At 31.9% G+C, this 24,918-nt stretch overlaps 1 protein-coding gene across 5 annotated transcripts in view; it reads right to left on the bottom strand.

The window, feature by feature from the left end:
• Positions 1-24,918, bottom strand: part of LOC117165841 (Rap GTPase activating protein 1) — a 250,180-nt gene that overhangs the window by 89,003 nt on the left and 136,259 nt on the right. For all 5 annotated transcript variants that reach the window (XM_033349241.2, XM_033349246.2, XM_033349245.2 and 2 more), the window contains 2 exons: positions 2,665-2,770; positions 2,289-2,381 (listed from right to left, as the gene is read on the bottom strand). In XM_033349241.2, the coding sequence (XP_033205132.1) occupies positions 2,289-2,381; positions 2,665-2,770 (199 nt within the window). The remainder of the gene's footprint in view (positions 1-2,288; positions 2,382-2,664; positions 2,771-24,918) is intronic.

Genomic DNA, 24,918 nt, shown 5'->3' on the forward strand with positions numbered 1-24,918 from the left:
TAATTAAATATAGAAAGTTAAGTAATTCTAGATCTACCTCGTAAATAAAATAGTTAATTACATGAATTCGTATCATTTCATAGAGATGATAAATATACATTTAGAACTTAAATGTTATTCATTATCTTATTGTTATGTGTTTCAAATGAATCTAATTCATGTGTAATATTTAATAAATTTAAGATTTTTATACTGAAAATTTATGAAATATATAGACTGGATACTCCCCTAATTATATTGGTTGTTATCATTAGCTGTTAATCTCGTTATTAGTATCGTATTGTTTTCAATTTTTTGACTTCAATATTAAGAATATTTTCTTTCATATTTTTATTATTTAGAAAATAAAATAAAATAAAATAAAAAGAATATATATCTCCCTACAGAAGTTTCATTATTTAAACAATACAACATGAGTCCAATGAGAAATCGCCAGACAGTTGCCAATTTCAGAAATAATGTTTATTAAAATAAACCGTAATATTATGTATTTAATTTTCTACCAAAACCAGTGAAAATGACTGGTCTTTAAAAAATACGTAATAATAGAATATTTTTATATTTATTGATTTATTACCTTCTTACAGAAGGAATTCCATGTTACATAGTACATTTTTGGTATTATTAATCCATCTGGGACTATGACCCCTAAACGAGGGTTGACACATTTATAAAATTGTAGAACCAGTCTATGTGACTGCTGTGGTGTTTCTAGTATTAACGCGCGTCACTTTCAATTCGTTTTGTAAAACAAAAAGTTTTATTACGTACATTTATTTACATCCTAGATGTACTAAATGTCCAATAAATTGTTCAGTAGCATCAGAAAAGAAATGTATGATACTAACTGTCAGGACGAATGGGAAAAATACTTTCAAAGCTAGAAAACGATAGAAGGATCGTGAAAATGGCAGTATTTGACAAATTATTTCCGGTATTAGGAAAGAACACGATTAACACGTAAATAAAATGCTGTTCAAGTTGGCATCATAAAATTTGTGTAATTTGTTTAATAACAAAAGATATGAGACTTATACTGAATTAAACAAATATATTACGTTACCTTACTTTTTCCTAGTACGTGTTTGCTACTATGCCATTATTTTTTTTTTTTTTTGTAGATAAATATTTCTCTATCAGGAAATACCTTTTAAGCGAACGACGATGCTTCTATGCTAATCCGTAGACTGGGATTTCCACTAGAGTGCTTATACTAACTACGCCTAGTATTATATTTGGATCATGAGTGGAAACGTTAGATATTCATATCATGGATAACTTAATCCAATTGTGGTTATACGACGTATCAATTAATTAGAATTTATGCATTGATATTGATAGTAACATGTATCGGAGTAAAATAATTTGTGCCTGATTAAGCTATTCGTCTCTTACAAGCATTAGAAAACTAGTAGCTATATTTCTAAAGAAAGTATCCCATTACGGTACATAAAGCTAATTTTTTAAAGCTAAACAGTAATTTGAAATAGTTTTCATACGATGTAATTTAGTTATAGACTATGGATATAAGGAGTTGTAATAATTTTATTCTATATTTTCATTGCAGAATACTATAATATGAGGAAATAAATTTTGAAATTAAAAAGTTAATTCCTAATAATATAGCATAATGTAATTTCTAAGTTGCAGATCACAGACATAAAGCGAAGATTTTTTCAAGCTTCATTAAATTTCTAACAGTTTTCATTTCACTTGATTATTTAACTCTCTACTAATTATTAGTTACTGTTATGATAATGTACAATTAAAATGATAATTATATGTCTGACGGATATTTTATTAATACCTATCTTGTTGTTGAAAGTGGATATAAATAGCCTTGCTCCACTTGAAATCCGATCAGATCATAAAATTTAATCATTTGATATAATAAGCAGTTCGATTGTATATTTTGTCTTTACAATTCTCATTGTGGGAATTTTTAATTACGATGAAAATCATATATGTGAAAGGCAAAGCAACTTGTTACACGAAAAGTAAACTATGAAATCCTTGAATTTCAACTAGTTATATATCGACAGCAATAAAAGTACCTAAGTCCCTTAACGAACTGTAAGAAGGTCGAAGTTGAACAAAATAAAATATTTCAATGTATATGGTTGGACGATTACAGATGATAATGGTTATTAGCGAAAGATATTAGCCTTCGTAAACTTCTTAATGGAGCATTTTAATCCAGCCAATCTTTCTAGAACCAAAGCTTCTGGAAAGCATGGATTCGACTCAGCAGAATGGAACATGAATAAGCATCTTAATGTGTCTCTTACCTGAGAGAAGTACGGTGGTAAAACGCATCGTTGATCATCAAGACGCGAACACTGCACTCTTTCCAGCAATTCGAATAAATCTTGCGTAGTACCCTACAGAAACAGAAAACCGTAGCGTTGACACGGCTAGTTCGAAAGAGTTTCCATCGCAAAATCAGTCGCGACATTTTGGAATTTTTGATAGAAATTGTTAAATCTACAGTAAGTAGAAGAAATATTCATACAGTAGCTAATTTCAACGAAACGAATTTTGTAAAACTACTCATATTTGAGACATTTTAACTAATAAGAAATGTGTACATATTGTTAAGAATCTGGAATATGGACTTCATTAAAAAAAAATATTATTTCTCGTTTATTTCGAGCACAGCCTTACCTTTATCTTTTCCTGGTTGGCACCTTGAATATCTTGTCTTTCATCTTCGACAGCGGTACGCCGGGATTCAGCCTCACAATACACCGATTGTTCGAGCTGTTGTCTCCTAGAAGAAAAAGATTAAACGTTCATATAGAGATTTCGTATATTAAATTGTAATGTTATACTATTATTTATTATTGCATATTATTATATACTAATGATATACAATATTAAATACTACAAATGTAATTCACTATGCGTAACATCTATATTCTTGTTATTTTAAATTATTTTTAATTTCCACTGTGTGTTATACGGCATTAGGATTCAAATTAAGCTTTCTGTAGAAAATATCTCTTTGGACGAAAGTGCTTAAAAACTTCAAAGAGAGAATCTTTCTTCTCAAAGATTATTAATCTACAGCCGCAAGTAACAATTAACGTACAGAGTATTAGAAAATACGAATTTAACGAAATAACAGATGACGAATCTTTATTAAATCTTGTTAGGATTTTATATAAATTATCAACATCGTATTTTACTTCTATATGTATCCTTTCGTGTTACACTCCGGTTTACAAACTGCTCTAATCGAGTTCCGTTCTATTTTTGATACCATCCATCACTCCTTATCGTATCGAACGGTTAAGACACTAGGCTATTTAGAAGTGAAACATCAAGAAGCAGATGGGCCAGAACATGGAGTTGTTAATGGCTACTCTCGACGTTCCCGAAAAAGTCGTGAAGATCACCTAATTCGAGCCTCTCCTACGAAGATTCTCCGAAACAACCGCGCATCTGGTAGCAGCTGCTGATTTTTAAGCCATCGCTTTATGTCTCGCTATCGAATCTTTCTGTTCGTTTAATTTGTTCTCACATTCTTCTAATTGCAATTATCAGGAAAAAAATAACGTTGATCGACTCGCATCGGCGAAAAAAGCATTGATTTTTAAAAAAATGCAATAAAATATTTCTGAACGTAACAACGCACCACTTCGTCAATGAAATTTGGCAGCAAAAAGAATGATGCTCGTAAAACGTTATATTTGATGTAGTTCGTAATTAGCGAAAACTAATTTCAAATTACGATGCTAAGCGTATATTAGGAAAAAATTGTTTGGTTAAAAATAAACCCAAACTTTCACTTTCCTTTTTTTTCTACACTTTGTAATTTGTCTATGTTGTATGAACACATAATATTATAAATACATGATCACCGATAACCTTTACGCACTATGCTTAATGAGTAAAGGGCAGTCATTTGATTCTACTAAAATTTTATGTCATAATATTGCCAAGCACGGCTGATTGGTTGGCTTTTATTAGTTACTTTTTTACGCATCCTGAGCATCTAAGTAGAAAACAGATTTTAGCTGGCTCTGTTTCAAATTATTTTAAAATTTTGTTTAAAATAATCGATACTTTGAAAATATCTAACATAAGCATTTTGTGAAATTTAGAATGCGCAAACGTTGGATTTGTCTTATCATAATCGATCGTTTCATATTTGTCATTACTTCTTTGCCAAGTATTTGTGTTTAAATTCAATTATTACAATTTTAGAAATCTTATAAATATATGAAGCAAATTTAATGTATATTTAATATATATTATAAATTTTATATTTATATATCTTATATACATATACGTATATTTTATATAAAATGATACATTGTATACATATATACAACATATAAAACAAAATAACAACTTACGAGTAATGGTATTTTGTTTGAAAATAATAATATATACATAGAATCATACACTCATGTATCTATATTTTTTAAATTTTTATCGACCGTTGTTCTGTATTTAATTTAATTAGTATATATACTAAAACTAAACGATATCTTTGTCACAATTATTATTTTTAAAAACTAAGACAAATATGAAAAAGTATAATCTTTTTTCTCGTAAATAAATAATTATAATGGGCTATTTCGAATAAAAGAGGTTTGTCAGGCAATAACGAAAAATATGAAAATTTATCGTAAAGAAACGAAGAGTTTCTGGTTATAAACTATTAACGAAGAACTTTTAGCTCCTGAGGAAATTTTCAACATTGTTTCGTGCTAAACAAATTAATTTCCAATAAATTCATTGTAATCTGCAATAAATTTCAAATAACCTTACACCGCAGCGTTAATCTACTCAAGTATATAGAAGTATAATTACGTTGTAGACGAGAGAGAAAATTTACTTCCATTTACAAATAAATTCCATTGCAAAGTAGAAAAGTGCATTTCTTGCTGTTGAATTCCCTCTAATATAATAATTTATTCTCTTGATGTTAGAAATGTAGTTTTAGAAATTTCTTTAGAAAACATTAATATTTTCTACGATTCGTCACTATTTTCTCTTATCTCCACTTTCCTGTGTTACTAGACACAAATGCACGTATCTGTTTACAATAGGTCGCGAACAACCAATTTAAGTGTGAATTCAAGCCGATATATTATGCAAATTCAACATCGTCGGGGTCGACCTCGCTTTCAACCAATTCTGCCTTCGAAAAATTCGATAGTACGGCTCAAACGTACAAAAGCAAGAACGTTCGAATCTCTTGTTGTAAACCCTGCGAAGTATTGATTCGGAGGTTCCAATCTTTTCGACAATCTAGTTTGGCTGTGAAAAATGGAAAAGTTACAGAATCGCTTAAAGGTAACTGGGTTATGTTACGTTGAACAGGATACATATATTTTACGTGGTTCAAGTATAATATTATCAATAAGAGAATTTGCAATAATTTTATCCTTTAACAAATATATTTATAAACATATATTTATCCCGTACCCTTAAATACAGCTACATATATAGTAGAATATTGTAGAATGATAAAATTGGGTTTTGAAAATGTACAATATATAGTGACGATATTGGTATCTGTAATTGCCAAGAGCTACTTGAATATCTAAAAAGCGTTAATCTTTAAGACGTTTAATTTCTATGCTACATATAAGTAAGTTAAAAAAGATTTTTGTTAACTAACAAAAAGGTTATTACGATTACTTTAGCAGTGACACTTACAACTAATGGACATACATATCAATGTATGGTTGCTAACAATTTTATTAACCCCAAGTTAGTATTACAAGAACTGACTTTCTTTTATTTTTATAAATTTTTAATGAGAAAGATTTCGGAGATAACAGACTCCTTAGCTGATTTCACAATTTCATTCTTCTTTTATATCCTTCAAGATTTTTTTAATTCTTGGGAAATTAATACACAGAAATGGATGACTCAGTAATCGTAAAATTCGACTGGTAATGTAATTTAAATGTATTATCTACTAATTCCATGACAAAGATAGTACGTGGTATTGATTTATTATTGCACAAGTTATTAATTTATTATTATATGTTGTATACTTTGGTAAAATTCAGATGTTGTTACTGCAAATCGATCGAAATAATTGGATACGAGCGGTAGAATTTAAGTAGTATTCTTTAATTTAAATTAAACAATGAAATGAAATATCAAAGGCTTCGTAAATTTACTCGGGCAGAGAATTTAACTGTTTGGAATGCAAAAATCTCGTATTGCACTCGGCGACCGTAATATGGAAACTACCGTTAAAATTGTATTTAAGCGAGAAAGGAAATCAGAACTCGATGCGAGACGAATAATGTAATTTTCGCGTTGTAGTTGAAATTCTGGGGAAGAAAGGCATATTTATTTCACAAAGCTGTAATGCGCTCGACGATGCTAAACTCGATTAGGAGAAACGAAGCGCTGGTGTTCGTTCCAGTCTCGGTTTCACAGTTTTAGCAGAGAATTGTTCCATTTTGATGAATAAATTAAAATACCAAACCAGACTGGCTTTATAACTTTAAACAAAACAACCTAAACACACTTTACTTCTTTCTCGATTTTTGAATTGCAACAAATATTTTATCGTTCTGATATTATTCTACAGGAACAAATCGAAATGATTGCGACAATAGGAAAATAGTATCGTATATTAAATATCTCATCTTATATAAAATATGATCATTCGCTTAATTATATGTATATCTCATCTTGTGAAGAAAGATAATAAAGATCAAGATCTTTCATTTGGTGTAAAAGGAGCAAGCTTCGAGCGATAATTGAGACTTGGTAGCAAAAGAATAATTATAAAACCGTTTTGAGATATAAATTACAAATTGTAAATTATTAAATTATAAATCGATTATATAATTGCACAAAGCGACATGTGGTTTCGTAATAAGTGAATTGAAAGGTACAGATAACTTGAGATAGTATAATTTAGGCAACATGGGATGTAATTTGTTGCGACAATTATATAATGCATTTTAAAGGTGACTTTACTCTTAAAATTTTTTATTTCATTACTAAATTTCGTTCGCGACTTAGTGCGTGTAGAGCTGGAGAAAACTGATATTTTTCCTACTTTTTTGTTTGATATTATAATACTTCTATATAAACTACAAATATTAGTTCTATTACTAGTAAGAATTGATATTGATTTTTTAAATTTCTTTTTTAAACTTAAAAATAAACCGATTATGTATAATTATCGGTAAGAAAAATATTCTTCTCTTAGGTTGGGCCTAATTGAGACAGACGTTATTGTGTGATTAAGCCGTTGATGGAATCAACCACTTGCGAATAATTTTTTATTCGTCGCTTGTCACCATACATTCTCAATGAATAACCGAGTTAAACTAGCTCTCGTTTTTATTTTCTACCATAGGATGAGCCTAAAAAATGTTGTTTCTACGACGTCGTTTTCTTCGACGTAATAATAGAAGCAAACAACAACGTTTTCTCTTCGAAATTCATTATGTTCTTAGGCTTGTAGTGTGGTTGTTTGTCGTCGGTACGGTCTTCAAGCGACCAATAAAAAATGGTTCGTGAGTGGTTGATTCCACCGACAGCCCAACCACACAATAACTACAAGCAACCACCGTTTTGTGGTTGTGACGTGTTCTAAAGTGGTTCGCCTGAGTTAGACCTTAGACCTATACCCACATACCACTCGACTATCAGTCGAGTGAGGTGCAATCGTGCGGTGGATACCAGGCTGCGTTAATTCAACTTGAGTCGCATTCATGCTCACGATTCGGTTTTCTGAGTAATAAAATAATGTCTACCTGAAGGAAATGTACTTTCGCTTCTAATTGTGCGGTAAGAGAATTATGGAAATCCGTTGAATAGTTTCTGAGATTATCTCCAACATACATACAGACTTTTTCTCTTTATATAATAATATTAATGATATCATATATAATATATTAATATTTCTAAATACACACACACAAAATACAATTACAATCATTTTGAGCGTTATTACTAGATCAACTTAAAATTGACTTGCAAGAACAATTTAACTGCCAACACACATTTATCATTTTCTTCCAAATTGTTTTTTCATCTCGTTCAATTTTAACTTCGCCTGCTTTATCATTGTTATAAAATGTATACATTACCCAAACGTCTGTAATAATTATCGGGCATTATAGGATAACATCAGCAGTTGCAACGTAAGCGCAAGCATCATAATACTAACAGAACTTTCACGGTCGAAAGTGTTAACTGCAGTACTCTTAACTGTTCGAATGCTCCAAATTGCTCGAGCAGATGTGCGTTCCGATTTGAAGTGTCCGCGCCCAAAGGCCAAGATATTTCCGGCAATATGCTCTAACATACGGTGCCTTCGATGTAACTCTAACCTTGCTTTGTGACACTTTAGATGACTGTCCTCGAAATCGACCGAGTGGGAGCGGTACCCTTCCATTGATGGAAGAGTCGATCAACTGACTTGAACTTTTTTTTTTAAAGAGAACTTTAATATTCAATATTATTGTTGTAGAACAGTAAGTGAAAAAATTGTACAGTATCACATTCGATTGTCGTATGAAGTAAAATAAAATAACATAAATAAATCGGTTAAACTCACGAAACTTACACATTTGTGTAAGTCTATCTACAATCAAATCATCGTGAAGTAAATACATTCTTCGAAGCTCCTATAATATCACATGGATTGAAAGCTACATACTGTATCTATATCTATGATTTATAAGTATTATTTTATACGTTTATTACTGTACAATTTTGTCTTATTACTACATCATTGCTGTTGAGCAATCTGTTTATCTCTTTAAAATCAAGTTTTCCATTTGTAACACGTATAATTGCCAAATAACCTTTTTTTTTTTTTTTTGTTTTTTAGAGATTTAAAGTTTATTGAGTCCAAGAATACAGTTTTAGGTACATATTCACAATAAACGGTGATTTTTTGTAATGGTATGTTAGGCAAAGATACCGATACGCGGCGGTACGACGTAGCCATGCTGTATTATGTGTCGGCGCTTTACATTTTTCGTTGTATGATACAATTTTTGGGTTTAAGCCGCTGGGGAGTGGAGCTTTTTTATGTATTTTTTTTTTATTCTTTTTTCTGTCCTGAAAACTTGGTCGCAAAACAGGACGCTTCGGTAGTTTGCTGGACGCTTCGGTAGTTTGCCAAATAACCCTCTTTAGCATCATGTGATTTGAAAATCACTTACGTACGTTACATGTCTATGTACGTTTACACTTTGTTATTCCGCTTCGTCGCTATATTATTGCTATTAAGCATTTTGTTTATAACGATTATTAGTTTCTGTTAATCATAAACGGAAACAACAGAAATAATGCTAATAAACCTAACAAAGTAGACGTAATAAATAAAAGTCACTTTAAACTCACGTATTCACACCTACTTTCTAAGACCGAATGTCCCATTTGCAACGTGTATAATTGCCAAATAGATCTCTATAATCTACAGCATGACATGATTTAAAAATTACATGCTTATATGTATCTATTATACCTTTTAAGTATTAGTTTGTACGTTTATTACCTACTCTACACTATTTCCTTTTATTACTATATCGTTACATCGCAATTACGCAATGTATATGTAAGAGTTACTAGTTTCTATTCCTCGCCTCAGAATGAAAATGTAATCAACCGTAATAGTAGCTGCCTAGAAGCGCGGAAAAATTCGATTACAGAGTTTAAATTGCTCAAAGTAGATGTACTGATTATATACTTCGCTGTGTACCTGTTCTACTTTCCAAATTAATAAAACTTCCAATGAAAATTTCAGAGTTCATAAGCAATTATTAAGAGTATTCTCTATCTTAAGAGATTTAATGTTTTATATACTTATAGCTTGAGTTCCTCTAACTCGTAATGCTTTTAAGTGAAAATTTTCAACCTTTATTCATTTTAATAGAGCTACACTACCGTATTAAATAAAGATAGATTAACATACTTTATTAAAAATTGTTTACATACGCGTATTAAAAAATATTCTATAGGAAAATTCAAGTTCTCATACAACCATGTTAATGGATAAAAACATTGCAAGGATCACGGGAAATACGCGGGATAAGTTCATTTTTATGGACTCTTCTGATTTTAATATCACTCCATAATTCAAAAGAAAAATAGCATATCCAAGAAAGGAGAAATTTTTAAATAGTTACAGGCTCACGAAATTTTTCAAAAGATCAGCGTATTTCTCATATTACGGCAAACAATATTTCTGAGATATAATAAAATAAACAAAAATAAGCAGTGTCTTGTTTGTTTTGTAATTGTCACTCTATTTTAATTACTTGAAAATCTCAAACAAGAAAGAAACCTATATCATCTTCTTTATTATCATCTAGTCTTTATTTGTTTTGATCCTAACACTCATTAAAATGAAAAAGATAGAAAAAGGTCTATAATTAATTGGTTCTTGAAATTAATCAAATAAAATATACGACGTATAATACGATTTCGTGTGACGCCTCGATGCAAAGGAAATCGTAACTGTTATGGGCCAAATAAATGACGCGATCTTATCGTTAGCAGCGGCTGTTCGTCACCTCGTGGCGAGCAAAAGACATGGGGGAAAAATAACAACGACGAGTCGCTGGATTTCTGCAACTCATCCAGTTGATCATCCATTCGATCGCGATTGACCGAGTCGTATTCTGCGAGAATCGTGGATCGAGGATCTCTCGCGGCGCATCTTGCCGGTATTTCGTAACACCATCGCAAGAGATAAAGAAAGAGCTGTCCTTTCAATCGCAGAGAAAGGAAGACTGTGTGACGTGACAGTAATTTAAATAACCTAACTCTAAAGAAGCACCGTATCGACGTATCCCGTGATTGCTTCTTATTTTTCTGTCACTTTGATTACGATATAAAACGACCGGGTCAAATAAGACCCTGGCAATTCTATCTTATTATTTTACGTTCTATTGCCTGCATTCTGTTTGTGTTTCGTTGCGATTACATTGTATTCGTCTGTAATGCGTCGTTATTAAGAAAAATCGGAACATATTTCTTTGAGATTTGATCGTCTGTGTACTAACAGATGCAGTTTAAATTTAAATTAAATTAAAACAAATATATGATTGCGGTTATTAAACCGCGGATATCTAAGTAAATCCAAATTTTTGCGAATATAATTAAAAAGAAGACCTAAACAGAGATTTGTTTTATTCGCTAAATATTATAATGATTACTATACTCTGGACATTTGGCGTATTTCTGTATTATTAGGCGCATTCTGCGAATTTTTATACAAAAATTTTTCGACTCGATTTTTCACAAATGCATAAACATCTATAGTATAATGACGATTTAAAACTTCTAATTAAGAAATGTACCTAACGTATTGAAATAAATCTTTTATTACAGATTTTGTTTCATTTTTACAAGATAATTGTTTCCTTTCCTCTTTTTTTTTTTTTTTTTTGCAACGTTAGTGTTAATTTTTAAGCAAAATCCATTATGTTCCTGCTCAATTATAATTTGCTATCTTTCGTTCCTTTTCTCGATTCATCAAAATCACTTTTACTGTGACGATCATTTCTAGAAAGAAGATGAACCAGAATTACTACACTCAATGCTAAGCTCTTTTTAGAAGAGCTTACACAATCGCGAGCAAAAGCTCGTAAAACTGTCCATTCGACCAATCGATGAAACATTAAGTCCTATCTGAAGTATAAATTTACATGTTATTAAATCCGTTCGATTCACGCCACTCATCAGCTTTCATAATAAATCCATCACCTTGATCAACGATATTTGGATCGTGGGCGAATCTGGATTATCTTCAACGCATCCCTGAGCAAGATGAAAGGACGATTCGTTCCTGTCGAAACGCTATGAAAAGCGTTCGAAAATTCCACGTGCAACCAGCATGAAATCGCGAAATCTCGTTCAATAAGGAAACGTACACAGTTGTTGCCGAGATTTTCACGCAGGATTCAGAGATTCAATAACAACGCGTGCACGTAGCCGACGATTGAATGTTGCGAAAGAAGGTCGAACGAGCGAGAAAGCGGACAGCCAGGCCGGTCTGCCTCGACAAGGCAAATCGGCGAGCTTCTAAAACGAACTGCAATCATTCTGCGACTGGCATTTATCGTCGTATCTGTCGATAATCGCGCATTCCGCCTCGTCGAGTGCCATAAAGGAGCAGTGGCATAGCTCGAGTCGCGGGGTGTCCTACCATAGCTGGCTCTTGCCACTCGAAATCGGCACAGACTAAGAAAAAACTACGGGAAAAGTAAATGTCCCGGTAGTTATTTCACCGTGATAGGAATAGCTTTCCGTTTTTTTTTTTTTTTTTTTTTGTAACGTTTAAAGTGTTTCGGATAGCTCGAGCTTTTCCCCTTCTCGCTCATCTTACTCCTTTGAAACAAGTTTTCATGTATAAATTGCTTTGAAACGAAACGGTATTGTCACCAATTATTCCAGTCTTTTTAGTGTGCACTGAACACAGACTGAGACCAAGCCTATGTTATTATGTCATTTCACAAATTCTGTCGCCTTTCCTTTATTAATTTTTAATGAGGTATTGATCGAAGTCTGTTGAACCCATGTTGTTTTGCCATTGTATGCTCTTTCTTAACTAGTATTTATTTTTTAGCAGATGTAAATAGGTAAAATTGGTAGAGGAAAGAATGACAACCGAAAGTCGAAATCGAAATTATTTGCAACAACACTGTATCCTTTATCAATTTTGTAAAAGGATGAAGCAGCGGTGGAAATCGAAAATGTTGATTCAATTTATCCGCAAACGTATAAGAACACACTAAAGATGGTTTCCGAAGTTTCAGAAAGGAAATTTTTAGAGATCAAAAGTTAGATTTTAAATGGAAAAGGATAAGGGAAAATGCATCGGTAACGGAACTGGATTCTTTCTTCTAATCTCATGTTAAACTTTGATTAAAACTTATTAAGTGATCTAACGTAAAGAACAAATAACACGAATATCGCAAATCCGAATAAATTTCAGTATCTAAATTTCTTTAGAATAGATTTAAATATTACTTGATGCAGTAACGTTTCAATGATTATGTGTACATACTTGCAGTGAATTGTTAGATTTATAACTGGTTTAGAAATTCAGAGTGATCTGTGGGTTTCGAAAATGCTAGTAATTCAATGCTATGTCAATTGGTCAAAGTTTGAATCTAGTTACGAGTAAATCCCACCATTAGTAATGAGCAAACATAGCAAGCACTAAATATTGCAAATAAATTTGAATAGGATTGAAAAATGTCGAATCTTATATATAGATATCTACCTTAAAAAAAAAGTGGACATCTTTAAACAGACTCGAGATAACTTTTTTAACGATTTGTAAGTACTTTGAGAAATGTAAAAAATAAACAGATAAGTACTTTTACTAAGCTTCTTATAAGCACTTCATCCATTTTATTTTATACAAATATGTGAATAGTACAGACTACGGTACTCTTGTGACAGTTTACTGATAACAACATTGAATTCGAACGAAATCAAATTGTAAGTGCATAACACTTACGATATGTAGTTTCTTGTCTTCCAGAGCACTAGTTTCATGAAATTAGATTTTTTCAAATATCATAGTAAAATGCTCTTTCCATTTACCAAAATAGATTCGTATAATTCGAGTACTTTCTAATAATAATAAGTACAGAAAATGAAATATTGATTCTTGTGAGTAGAGGTCGAATCTTATTATGAAGCAAAACATTTATATTAGAAGAGATTTGAACTTGTAAGTTCATATTGAAATTGACCTCATCTCTAGTAACGAGTTATTTCACATTGGCAATTGGTCGTTATGACAGGAAAACGAAAGGAAAATTACTTTGCTTATTCTGTTATTTAAAAATAGCAAAGAGAAGAGTATTTATTCCTGATAGTATAATTAGCGCATATTTTACGTAAACGAGTTTAAGATAATAAATACTTAATTGTGTGGCAGCAGACCAGTATGATAGCGACCTTAAGCTGTGTTATTTAAATTATGAAGGACATGGTATCGCTGGTTAACTTTAATTGCTGCAACGTGGTTACGAAAGGATCGAACCTAATTTGTAAAAGGTATAAAAAACGTTCGATGTTTGCAACACGAATGCAGCCCGTAGATATACTGTTAAAATGATCATTTAGCGATGTTGATATCTTTTTATAGATATTAATTACGAATTAAACGACTAGTCAATCATCACAAGATTATCAGAGATAATGTAATTGCAGCTTTCACAAATTATCTTCGTATTTTTCGAATAGTACAAGTTTTACCTACTTGATACTTTGAATGGTTTCATAGTTAATTTTCATGTTGTTTTTAGAAAAAGCATTCAGTTATTATATACTAAACTTCGAATCCCTTCTATTTATATAAATAGAAAAATAGCACGCTTTACATTTTACTCCATTGTAATATGTAATTTTAATATCTTATTTAATTCTCAACTATTTAGTATCACCGGGTCATAAATAATTACAATAGTCAACATTAGGATATTTAATTCTTTTCGTAAATATTCTTTGTGAATAAAATACGCGTATAAAAAGTAGCCGATTTTAATCTAGAAATGCGAATTATTAGTAAATTATCTGCTGTACGAAAAAAAAATTCAGACAGAAGTTGAATGGTTTTAAGAGTGACATAATTTGGCGTAATTAGTTTTTCTGTAGCTAAACGCTTATCTAGCTGAACGAGATCATATGAAGGTGACATATATAAGTTCTTAAATCGAATCATATAATTTTTAATGTACTAGTCGGTCAGTCTTGACATTTTCTATAAAAATTATTAACCTATTCATGTCGAAGAAGTATTTAGCTCAGCAGGTACTTTAATCTTTTTGAAATTAATGATTATTTATGTAACAATATTTAGAATACCTCTAAAACTCTCTGTCACTCTGCTTATTAGCACGAATCAACAAATATTTAAAACATAAATCGAAACAAAATAAAAAGCATTATACGAGTAGAAAGCAAGGAATCTCTAACGTACTGTACTCTTTCTTGTTCAAGGATATAAATGTTTGATTCTTAAAAAAGAATTGTTCAAAAGGTAGTCCCTGAGAAATGATATTTTCATTCTTCTAGTAATAACAATTTCTCAAATATCCTTAATATGCAACGATAAAAACTAGAAGATACGAAGAACGTGGATCAAACTTCTAGAGGGTACATCTAATGCTAAAAATTTTCTATTGTTTACGAAAGCAAAACGACACACGTATTTCAGCTTTACTATGTAACTTTAGAACCTATCATCACATTTGAGAGAATTGGTACAAAATTATGCGAACAAGTATCGATATCGAAGCTACGTTTCGTGAAAGCAAGCGGTAATGGCCACAAACTGTCGGAAGCGATTATTTGCCTTTAAAAAAGCATAGTCGCCCTTGATATTGCATTAACTAAATCTTCCAGTTTACAATGTCAGATAAACACAGACTCGAGCCTAGAACAAGATCGAGCGCAAAAGAAAAACTATAACGCGTATCCTCTGTCGTAACACGGATAATGTGTACGCTTTCTCGGGGTAAAAATGTACTCGATAATGAAAAATACTTGCTTCTCGATTCTTGTAAACGCGAAGCTTCCTATATTTAACTAAAAAAGAAGAGGAGAAGGGGCAAAAGAAAAGAGAAAGAGAGGAAGAAACGTGAAACGAAAGCAAAGAACAAAAAGACGAAAAAATCAGGGAGAACGCGATGATGACTTAATTTCTGGAATTATCCCGATCATAACGGACGAATGATACGCATCGACGCATAATGCTTGCATCCTATCGATGTAGGAGAGGGCTGTCGGCAATTAGTTTGGAATTACGGTGTACCACTTATGCGAGACGGATGAGCGGCAATGAGCGCGTTTTCGATGTACCTCGTTCAACTCATTGCCAGCGACATCGATCAAAACGAACAGCAAGTAATAACAGTCGTTAGATGGATACTAAAACTAATCAAAGCGCGACATGGGATACAGTTACACTACCTATCCAATCGATTTAGCACAGATCGATCGGCCCAGATCACCATCGCTGCAACCGACTCGGTCGTTCATATGCTTTGTGTACACACTGACTATCGAGAATTTCTGCTTTCAGCATCTGGGAGGAGACTAGTAGCGGTCCATTCGGAAGAATTTCATATTCAGCACCGTTCTGCTACTGCTGTTACTGCATGATACTCAGCTCGTATCGCTGGCAACGGAATATAGAGGTAGCGGATAAAGCACAATCGCCGACCTAAATAGCTATGATTTTTGTAAATTTGACAGTTGCTTCGTGCTCGGGAACTTGGAGTCGGCTGATTACGCCGATGAATTTCTTCGTAACATACAGCAACCATACGAACCACACGGACGTAAAGAGAGAGTTACATAAAGGTTTCATATCTGTTGTTTACTCTCCAGCTAATACTCGGTACTTTCACTGCATGCAGGAAATGCTTCATTGAAGTACAAGTACTGTAAATCTGGTCGTCGATTTGAAAAAAGTGACATTTACTTTTTATTGTTAATCTCAATTCATTTCTTGAATAGAAGGATGTATCGAAATGATATTAATATATGTAGCTAGACATAAAAATGTATTGTCTGAAATTATAAATCGTTACTTTTGTAAGGAAATCTATTTTCTTTGTGTAGCAGATGAAGAGGAAAATCTTTCGACATAGTAACACAATTCGTATTACGATCGGTAATTTACGGTAGGTTTTTTCTTGTCCTTTATATATGATAATCCATTAAAATAAAGACGCCCTAACGTTTCCCTATTAGGCTGATTTTAGAAAGAAACTTCATTAATAGCGCATATGTAAGTAATTAATTTTTCGAACAAACCTGTACCTTTTCAAAATCATAAATAAATCATACGAAGATGTATTTCTTTCTAAATCAAGATATTGTGACTTAAACTTTCCATTTTTCCCAAAAGTAATATAAACTTATTCTAATACTGATGCAAGATCATTTCGTTGTATTTATAATTGATACGGGATTTGTTAATATAACATTAATAGTTAATTTTATAATAAACAGAAAAAATTAAAACTCCAAATATTTTTTGAAAACGAGGAATCCATTTACAATTTGCAGAGAATGTAACTTACCAATTTTTAATTTGTTGTAGAATTCGTTAAAAAATGGATTTAACAAATTATAGTACATAAAATATTTAGCAACAGCACTAAATATATGCATTAAAATTATAAGTAGCAGATTTTAATCAAATATATTGCTTTAAGGATACAATTATGTGAAACCATAGGTATTAAAAAGAAGATAGATTATAGTAATTATACTTTTTAAATGACTAGTTATTTACTACTTAGTTAGCTCTCCTTAATTCCGACTACTATGCTATTATTATACCTTTACACATTTCCACTTGAAATATATTATTTGTCACTATAATTTCACATAAGAGTAGATTCTCATTCCAATTTAATGCTCGTTAATTTTATAAGTGATATACTGAAGACGACAGTATTACATGATCGTTTAAAGATAAACCCTATTCGAGCCTATTTATTTAATTACGAAATAAGATGTTAGAAGAAGTAAATCACATTTCATTTAGAAAAAATGTCTTTATGTGATATTACCTCCATATTGTCTATCTTCTCATTTATTAAACTAGACAAGAAATGTAAATATAGAGACTACAAATTATTTTAATTAGTATACTTCTCAAATAGAAATCTAAAAGACTTTATAAATGAGAATTAAACTTCATTCACGTGAAAAGTTGCATTTGAGAAAAACTCAAAATAAGATTTTTGCTATTTTTTTTCCGAATTCATCAACCATAATATAATGTATGTTTCGTACAGTCTTACAATTATTTCACTAATTACACATTAGAAAGCGGAAAATTCTTGTATAAATAAGACATTCGTCTGAAACAATAGCAATCTAGTAACGAGTTAATTCATCTTAACAGCTAAAATAATCTAATTGTCTCCTTTTATATCCTACAGTGGTTTTGTTTGTAATTATGAGTTATTTTATATATTGAAATAACAAGAAAAATTGATACACTTTGTTTCGAAGAAGATAATTCGTTAATTCGAACATGATTCGGAATTCCAAGTAGCTTGGTCGTTATGGTCCTTCCTATCGATAATCACGCATTCCTTTTCGTCGGCTACCGTAAAAGATCGGCGTGCTTGAGTGTCACGGTATGTATTTCGTGCACGTTATCGTCTTACGTGGTTGTAAATTGAATTATACTACACTAAATACTGAATCTTATCTCTAGTGCATTCTCACCTCAGTTTTAACGAGTTTTACTCTGCGTTTCCGATACACACTCACGCGTGAAATTTGAAATTCTCTCGTTTCTTACGTTGTATTTCTCCTTACTTAGATTTACAAGTATATTGTAAACTTATAATGTAAGTCATTTAAAGAATTTTATTACACCTTGTTCGACTAATATTATAATCAACCGTAAATTGTTCTCGTATGTTTTCTATGACTATAATTATGTAATGTATCTCGTCTTCAAAATTTTTACGTTTTTATAATAAACGCAAAAGTACTTTTATAAAAATTATATTTATTATGTAATGCTGGGTAACATTACTAGGTATCACAATCGTAATTTCGATATTATCAATCTTTATATTCGGTAGTGCTTGACTTTAATCAGTACTACTTTCAAAATATGTTAAACGGCAATAAATAAATCCTTTGAACTCAATTTATTAGAAATTTCTTAGAAAACTTTCCACAAGACATCATTTCTCGTTTTCTAAACAGGGCAACCATAAAGATAAGTTTTTCCTAAAACAAGCATTATGTAAGAATCTTGAATGCGATAATAAAATATAGTCTTCCCATTAAACGTATTTGTTCGAAACAAAATACTTAGAATTCTAATTGTATTAAATGTTTAAAACATGTTTAAAACTAATATTTATAGTACTCTACAAATCCAATGAATCAATTTTATCAAAATAATATGCGAACTTCTGTTTGAATAATCTAATACAAATAACTGAAATGATATTTTCTTTCTTGTTGTAGCATGCAGAGTTAAAGCTTGTTAAATAAAAAATTGATTAAAACGATTCTTTCCAAACCACGTTAATACAATGTTTCACTTGCAATATTTTTAGTCAATTTACGTTATTGGATTCTTTTCTTTAATACTGTGATTAGAAAAGGTAACTGCAAAAATTTGTTTAATATTTTTGTTGCTTGATATTTCTTGTTCTACCTAAATCTCACAATTATATACAATTATGTTGTATACGTATATATGTTGTATATGTATATATACGTACAATTATATACAATTATTAATAGTATACAATTTTATGAAGCTTACGTTCACGCGGCTTTTACGCATTACATATTTTCTTGCTTCGTCTTTAATGAATGAAATGTATCTTATCTTAAAAGTCAACCCATTTCAGCATGAACGTTTGAATTCTAAAAACGTGCTACGTATTTTGTCAATCTATCGTAAAACGTGTCCATACCGTGTGACTGGCAAAACTAGCAAGCTGTTCTTCAACGAAGCAGCTCGCATTTGGAAGTTGGAAATAGTTCTAGCTTCGTTCGAGATAGTAGAAGAAAGAAGGGTAGCACATAGGAGACACGAGGAAACTATGGAACGACGTTCGTTCTCATAGGAATCAGGTTTCTACGGGAGCTGCACGTGCGGTCGCTTGGTGAAATAAAAGGACGGGTCCAATTAAACGAGTTAATTTAATAAGCGCTCGTGACGAAGCGTAAGAGAGAATAGGCGCGGTTAGGCCGCTAGGACAACGAACAAAAAGACCATTTACGCACGCCAGGTTGAACTTCCTAATAGATTTCTTATTTTCGAACACGTCGTGGCGACAATTGCAGTAACACTAAACGCCGCTTCTCATTTTACAGATCATTTCATGAATTTATGCCATGATTGGTTCATATACTTCATGATATGTTTTATTATCTTTACCTTCACGTAATGCAAAACAACCAGTATTAAAGGTAATCGGAAATGAGAAGAAGATTTAATGCGACAACCGCAGAAGAAATCGATAACGGATCAAAAAAGAAAAAGATCTCTTACAATAATGAACAAAACTCAGCCTATATCCCTGTCAAGTTCTTTCTATTTGATGGAAATTTCAAGTTAAGTATTTTTAATATTAAACATTTAATTTTGGAGAATACTTTAAAATTATTTGTTTTTAGCTTCTGAAAATGTTCCAAGTTTGATTGCATGTCGTTTGTTGATTTCTTTACAATTATAATTATCAATAATATCACTTGAAAAGTCGTCCATTTTATCTACAACTGTTTCTCATATTTTTAGTAATGTGATATTAGTTTGGTGCATTTTGATGATGCATTAAGAGGAGCAGGATTATATTTCTTCGTAGTGAGGTGATATGTCGTGATAGGGTCGGAAGGAAAACTCAGATTTATTCAACGATAAATGTTTATTCACGGTAATGTCAATGAGTACACTTGACGCAGGACTCGCGATTATATTCGGTTCGCGGATGCGCGGTTACAAGTTAGAGCTCGGATAGCTATGATTCGAGATGCGCTACGAGTGTGGACAATGGTTGCACGAGGTGTCGAGAGCTTAGGTCGTTGTATATTGACTCGCTGTAATAGACTGACTTTTTTGTCGCGATGCTACTGCGGAGGAAGACTGCGTTGGGATGTGTCTAAGGATGCGAAGGCATCGGATTCGTTGAGAAAAGCTTTGGTTCGGAAAGTGAGGGAAATGTACGTTAATGTTTATTGGCTAATTCATGTTGCTCGTTGGAAAAGGATGCTAGCTGCCCTTGAGAGGGTGTTGCTAGCGGGAAGCATCGTATGTGAGGGATAGCAGATTTCTCGTGTGTCCCGGTGGTAGGTGGTCGACTTCGAGACTGATAAACAAAGACTGTTTGTCTCTTTGGAGGATCTTAGCTAAAATAAATCCTAAGATTTATAGCGGTCCTTAGGCTAGCTGGAAATATTCGATACGAATGTATCGACATCTGGCAATCATCTTGTCCGCAGGTATAGGGTCTTTATGTCGTGCGTCACGCGACGTAAACTGTTGGGAAGTTTACTGTCAAGTGCCGCCACAGTAGTACTTATCTTTCTCATATATTTACAACTCCCTAAAGTTTGTTTTCCTATATAACAATATTATAACTTGTTAAATACCTGCTTGTTTACATGATAATTCTAAGTCTTACTCAGTAATCTAATTGAAAATTATTACTGTCCATATACGCAGAGTACATTGGAAACATTGTATTTCAAGTACTTGTACATACATGACGTTAATAAATTACGGAATAACATTCTAAATGCACGGCCCTAAACAACAGAATAAATGCTAAGAATTGTTGAAAAAGAATCTAAAAATCACATAATTAAGAAACATATTATTTGGAATAATGGAAAACCTGTGGATGGAACATTTAAATAAGAATTTATTGATTAATTGATAAATTCTATGTGGCAAATGAGAAGGTTAAAAATATGTATATTTCTAATATTGAGTTAAATATGAGTATAATATACAATAATTGATATGATCGGTCTTAGGGCGAAGTGATATATGTCGATTGTCGAATTGCGTAACTATTTTATCTTACGAAAGTTATCACACCGGCCGTTTAGATCTAGTGGACTAGACGAGTTTATCAGTTTCGGGGAAAGTTCCTTCGGGTTAACGTGACCTCTGCTATTGAACAAGGTACGCAAACGCTCTGATCCGCCTTAGATTCTGACTGCGCGGACCTTTCAGCTCTCGATTGCAAACCAACCAATTCGAACGCGGTGGTCTCGCGCATATTTCACGTACTTGAAATACAATCGCGTTTCTCGTTTTTCTCATAAAACACTCGTATTGAGAAATAACTATCGTGCATGAAATGCTTAATGCCACTGGTTTTCTTTGTACATTTATTTTTCCTTATCCTCTTGATGCTATATTTTTATGATATAGTATTATTTTGGTATAATGAAATTATTACAGTAGCATTGTTATTTATATTATCAAATATCGAAAAACCTATTATAAATGTTATAAACAATTTTGTAAATAACAATAAATAATTATGCGTACCATTTTTAATTAAGTATTGTATCAATATCTTAATATTTTACCATATGTGGAGAAAATATGTGAATATAAAATATCTTTTTTAAATTTATTGTTATATTATCTATATTTTTAAATATCTATATATACAGGGAATCACCCCCTTTCCGCTTGTACCGCTAGTTACCAACCACCCTGTATAAAGCTACTTATGCCAAAAATTAGTTTTGAAGAGATTTAGAACATTTATTTGTGTATCTTTACTAAAGATTAGACACATAAAATTCAGCTGAGTAATAGACACGGAGGAGACATTTTAAGTTAGTCCGTAACAGGCTTAATATTAGAAAAATAGATCGTAAAGGATTAAGTGCTACAATTATCAAATTTTTACGAACGAAATCACTGCCAGTGAAGGTAATCTCGAAATTATATTCAAAAACAACAAGACTTTGTTTGTATTGAAGTTAAAACTGTGTTAACTAGTGCTACAAGTTTATACGTACAGGCACTAATGAAATTTTACAGGAATGTGAAACAACTACAGCAGCATACGTAATCTAACGTAGTGTAATATGTATCTAACCCCTAATAAATTCTTAATTAAATTCCGGATGAAGCTTAAAATTAAATTCTGTTGCATGATAGAAATCTTAAAGTAGAGATATGAATATTTAAAATCTAAAATAAGAATTAAACGTAAATATGTATAAACTAATGGAAACTAAAGTAACAATACGTTGGAATAGATTATTAAATGTATAGAGCTATTCTAAGTACATAACTTTAACGCTGTAATTTTATTTTCGACATTAATGCTAATTTTCCTTTAAATACTTGTTTTTCTGGTAATTTGCAACTCACCTTACTTAATCCCTCGCTAAACAACATAATTAGCTTGCCATTTACTACAGCTCGTTATCATAATTATTAACAACACTTTTACACGCATATATATGAAATATGAAAGCGTAACATAATTTCTGTAACATACTTAACTTTTACCCAAGCTAAATACCAAGCATCACTGAAACAAAACTAATAAAAAATAAACACATATCTATTCCATTGTCAGTCGAACAAAAGGTTAAACAAATATTAGGCCTTCATCTCGTGTAAATTCCAATCTACTCAGTTTGTCAGTGCTAATTTTCTTATTTAAAATCATCAATAGTCGTATTAGTGACCCCTCTATTTCAAGACTGATAAATTGCAACCGTCACGTCATGATATTCCTCACCATCCATACCAGAGTTCGTAAACAGGTTGGCAAATAGTGCGAACTACGAACCCTTTATTCGTAAAACTGTTCGCGAACAGTATGCGAACTGGACCCAAGCGTTTAATTACATATTTCGACATGTCCTATGATTGGTTTGTTCGAAAACTGTTTGTAGCCAGTTCGCTTTCAGGGCGAATCTCGTGTAAATTCCAATCTACTCAGGCTGGTTGTCAGTGCGAATTTTCTTATTTAAAATCATCAATAGTCGTATTAGTGACCCCTCTATTTCAAGACTGATAAATTGCAACCGTCACGTCATGATATTCCTCACCATCCATACCAGAGTTCGTAAACAGGTTCGCAAATAGTGCGAACTACGAACCCTTTATTCGTGAAACTGTTCGCGAACAGTATGCGAACTTTACCCAAGCGTTTAATTACATATTTCGACATGTCCTATGATTGGTTTGTTCGAAAACTGTTTGTAGCCAGTTCGCTTTCAGGGCGAACTTTCCGCTTAACGAACACAAGAAAAAAATACATTTGGGTATCCTGGTTATAATATGTCTACAATAGAGTAAAAGAATGGACTATATTTTTTAATATATTAAAGTGAATATCGTAATTGGAGAAACATTTACTTTATCCATTTAATTACTTCAAAACATTAAAAAGCACAATCAATTCTTTTACACTATTATAAATAGGTATATTCAGTAATATAACATCTTGTACGCCACGGTGCCGAAAATTAATATGTATCACTATATATTTTTGGCTATTTATTGTAACCAGTTATGAAATGATCGTACAGGATAAGGATTTTGGGGTAGGTATAACGTCTCCTTTGTTGATTTCATATTATCGATGACAATTACTTTATATAATTAAAAGTTTTAGACTTTTGTGCGCCGTTCTTGATGCTTTAATGACAAATTATAAATCAGAGAGGCCCTAAAGCATTTCTCCAACGTACGATGAACAGTATTCTAGAATTCCGTTTTTCATGTCAAATAGCCAATGTCATTGCCAAAAGTCAATTTTTCAAATTTAATATTTTCTAAGAAGCTGCAACAGAGTGTACGATAATGGTGCCCGTTTAGTTAATAATGCATAGGTCCGAAAGATCATAACCGAAAAATATAATTATTTTATATTTTTTATTATATCACTACGAAGTGACCTTCTATTGTAGTTGGATTCATGAGATTCGTAAGAAATGACCTGACTCCGTAGTATTTTATTTCACTCCGCCTATTCTACTTCACTCGCACTGTCGAGGTACTTCTCACCCCAAGCACACACGGCGTTTGAAAATCTAAGGAGGTACTTGGACAGGTCCTTAAAGATACATACCACCGTATGTATACTTGGTGTTCGGTAACTATTCGTCAACTTGAACAAGCATGTTCGTGAGAAATCGACTAGCGGCTGTAACAACATATTTGCGAACTGCTCGCAAACATGTCTTCTAGCGTGACCCCCATTTTAATTACCTCGTACACTTGTCAGTTCAGAACTAATCTCATACGCATATTCTACTACTACTAAAATTTGTTCAACTAACAACTTATTATCCTACTTTTACTCAACTCACTTTAATTGTTCTTTATACAAATTATAGCCAATTATATACAAACTCTGCAACTATTTAAATAGTTTTATGTTATTAATAATTTAATATTAACAATATATTATT

The sequence above is a fragment of the Bombus vancouverensis genome, chromosome 3 (genome assembly GCF_051014615.1).
Source record: "Bombus vancouverensis nearcticus chromosome 3, iyBomVanc1_principal, whole genome shotgun sequence".
Lineage (NCBI taxonomy): Eukaryota > Metazoa > Arthropoda > Insecta > Hymenoptera > Apidae > Bombus > Bombus vancouverensis.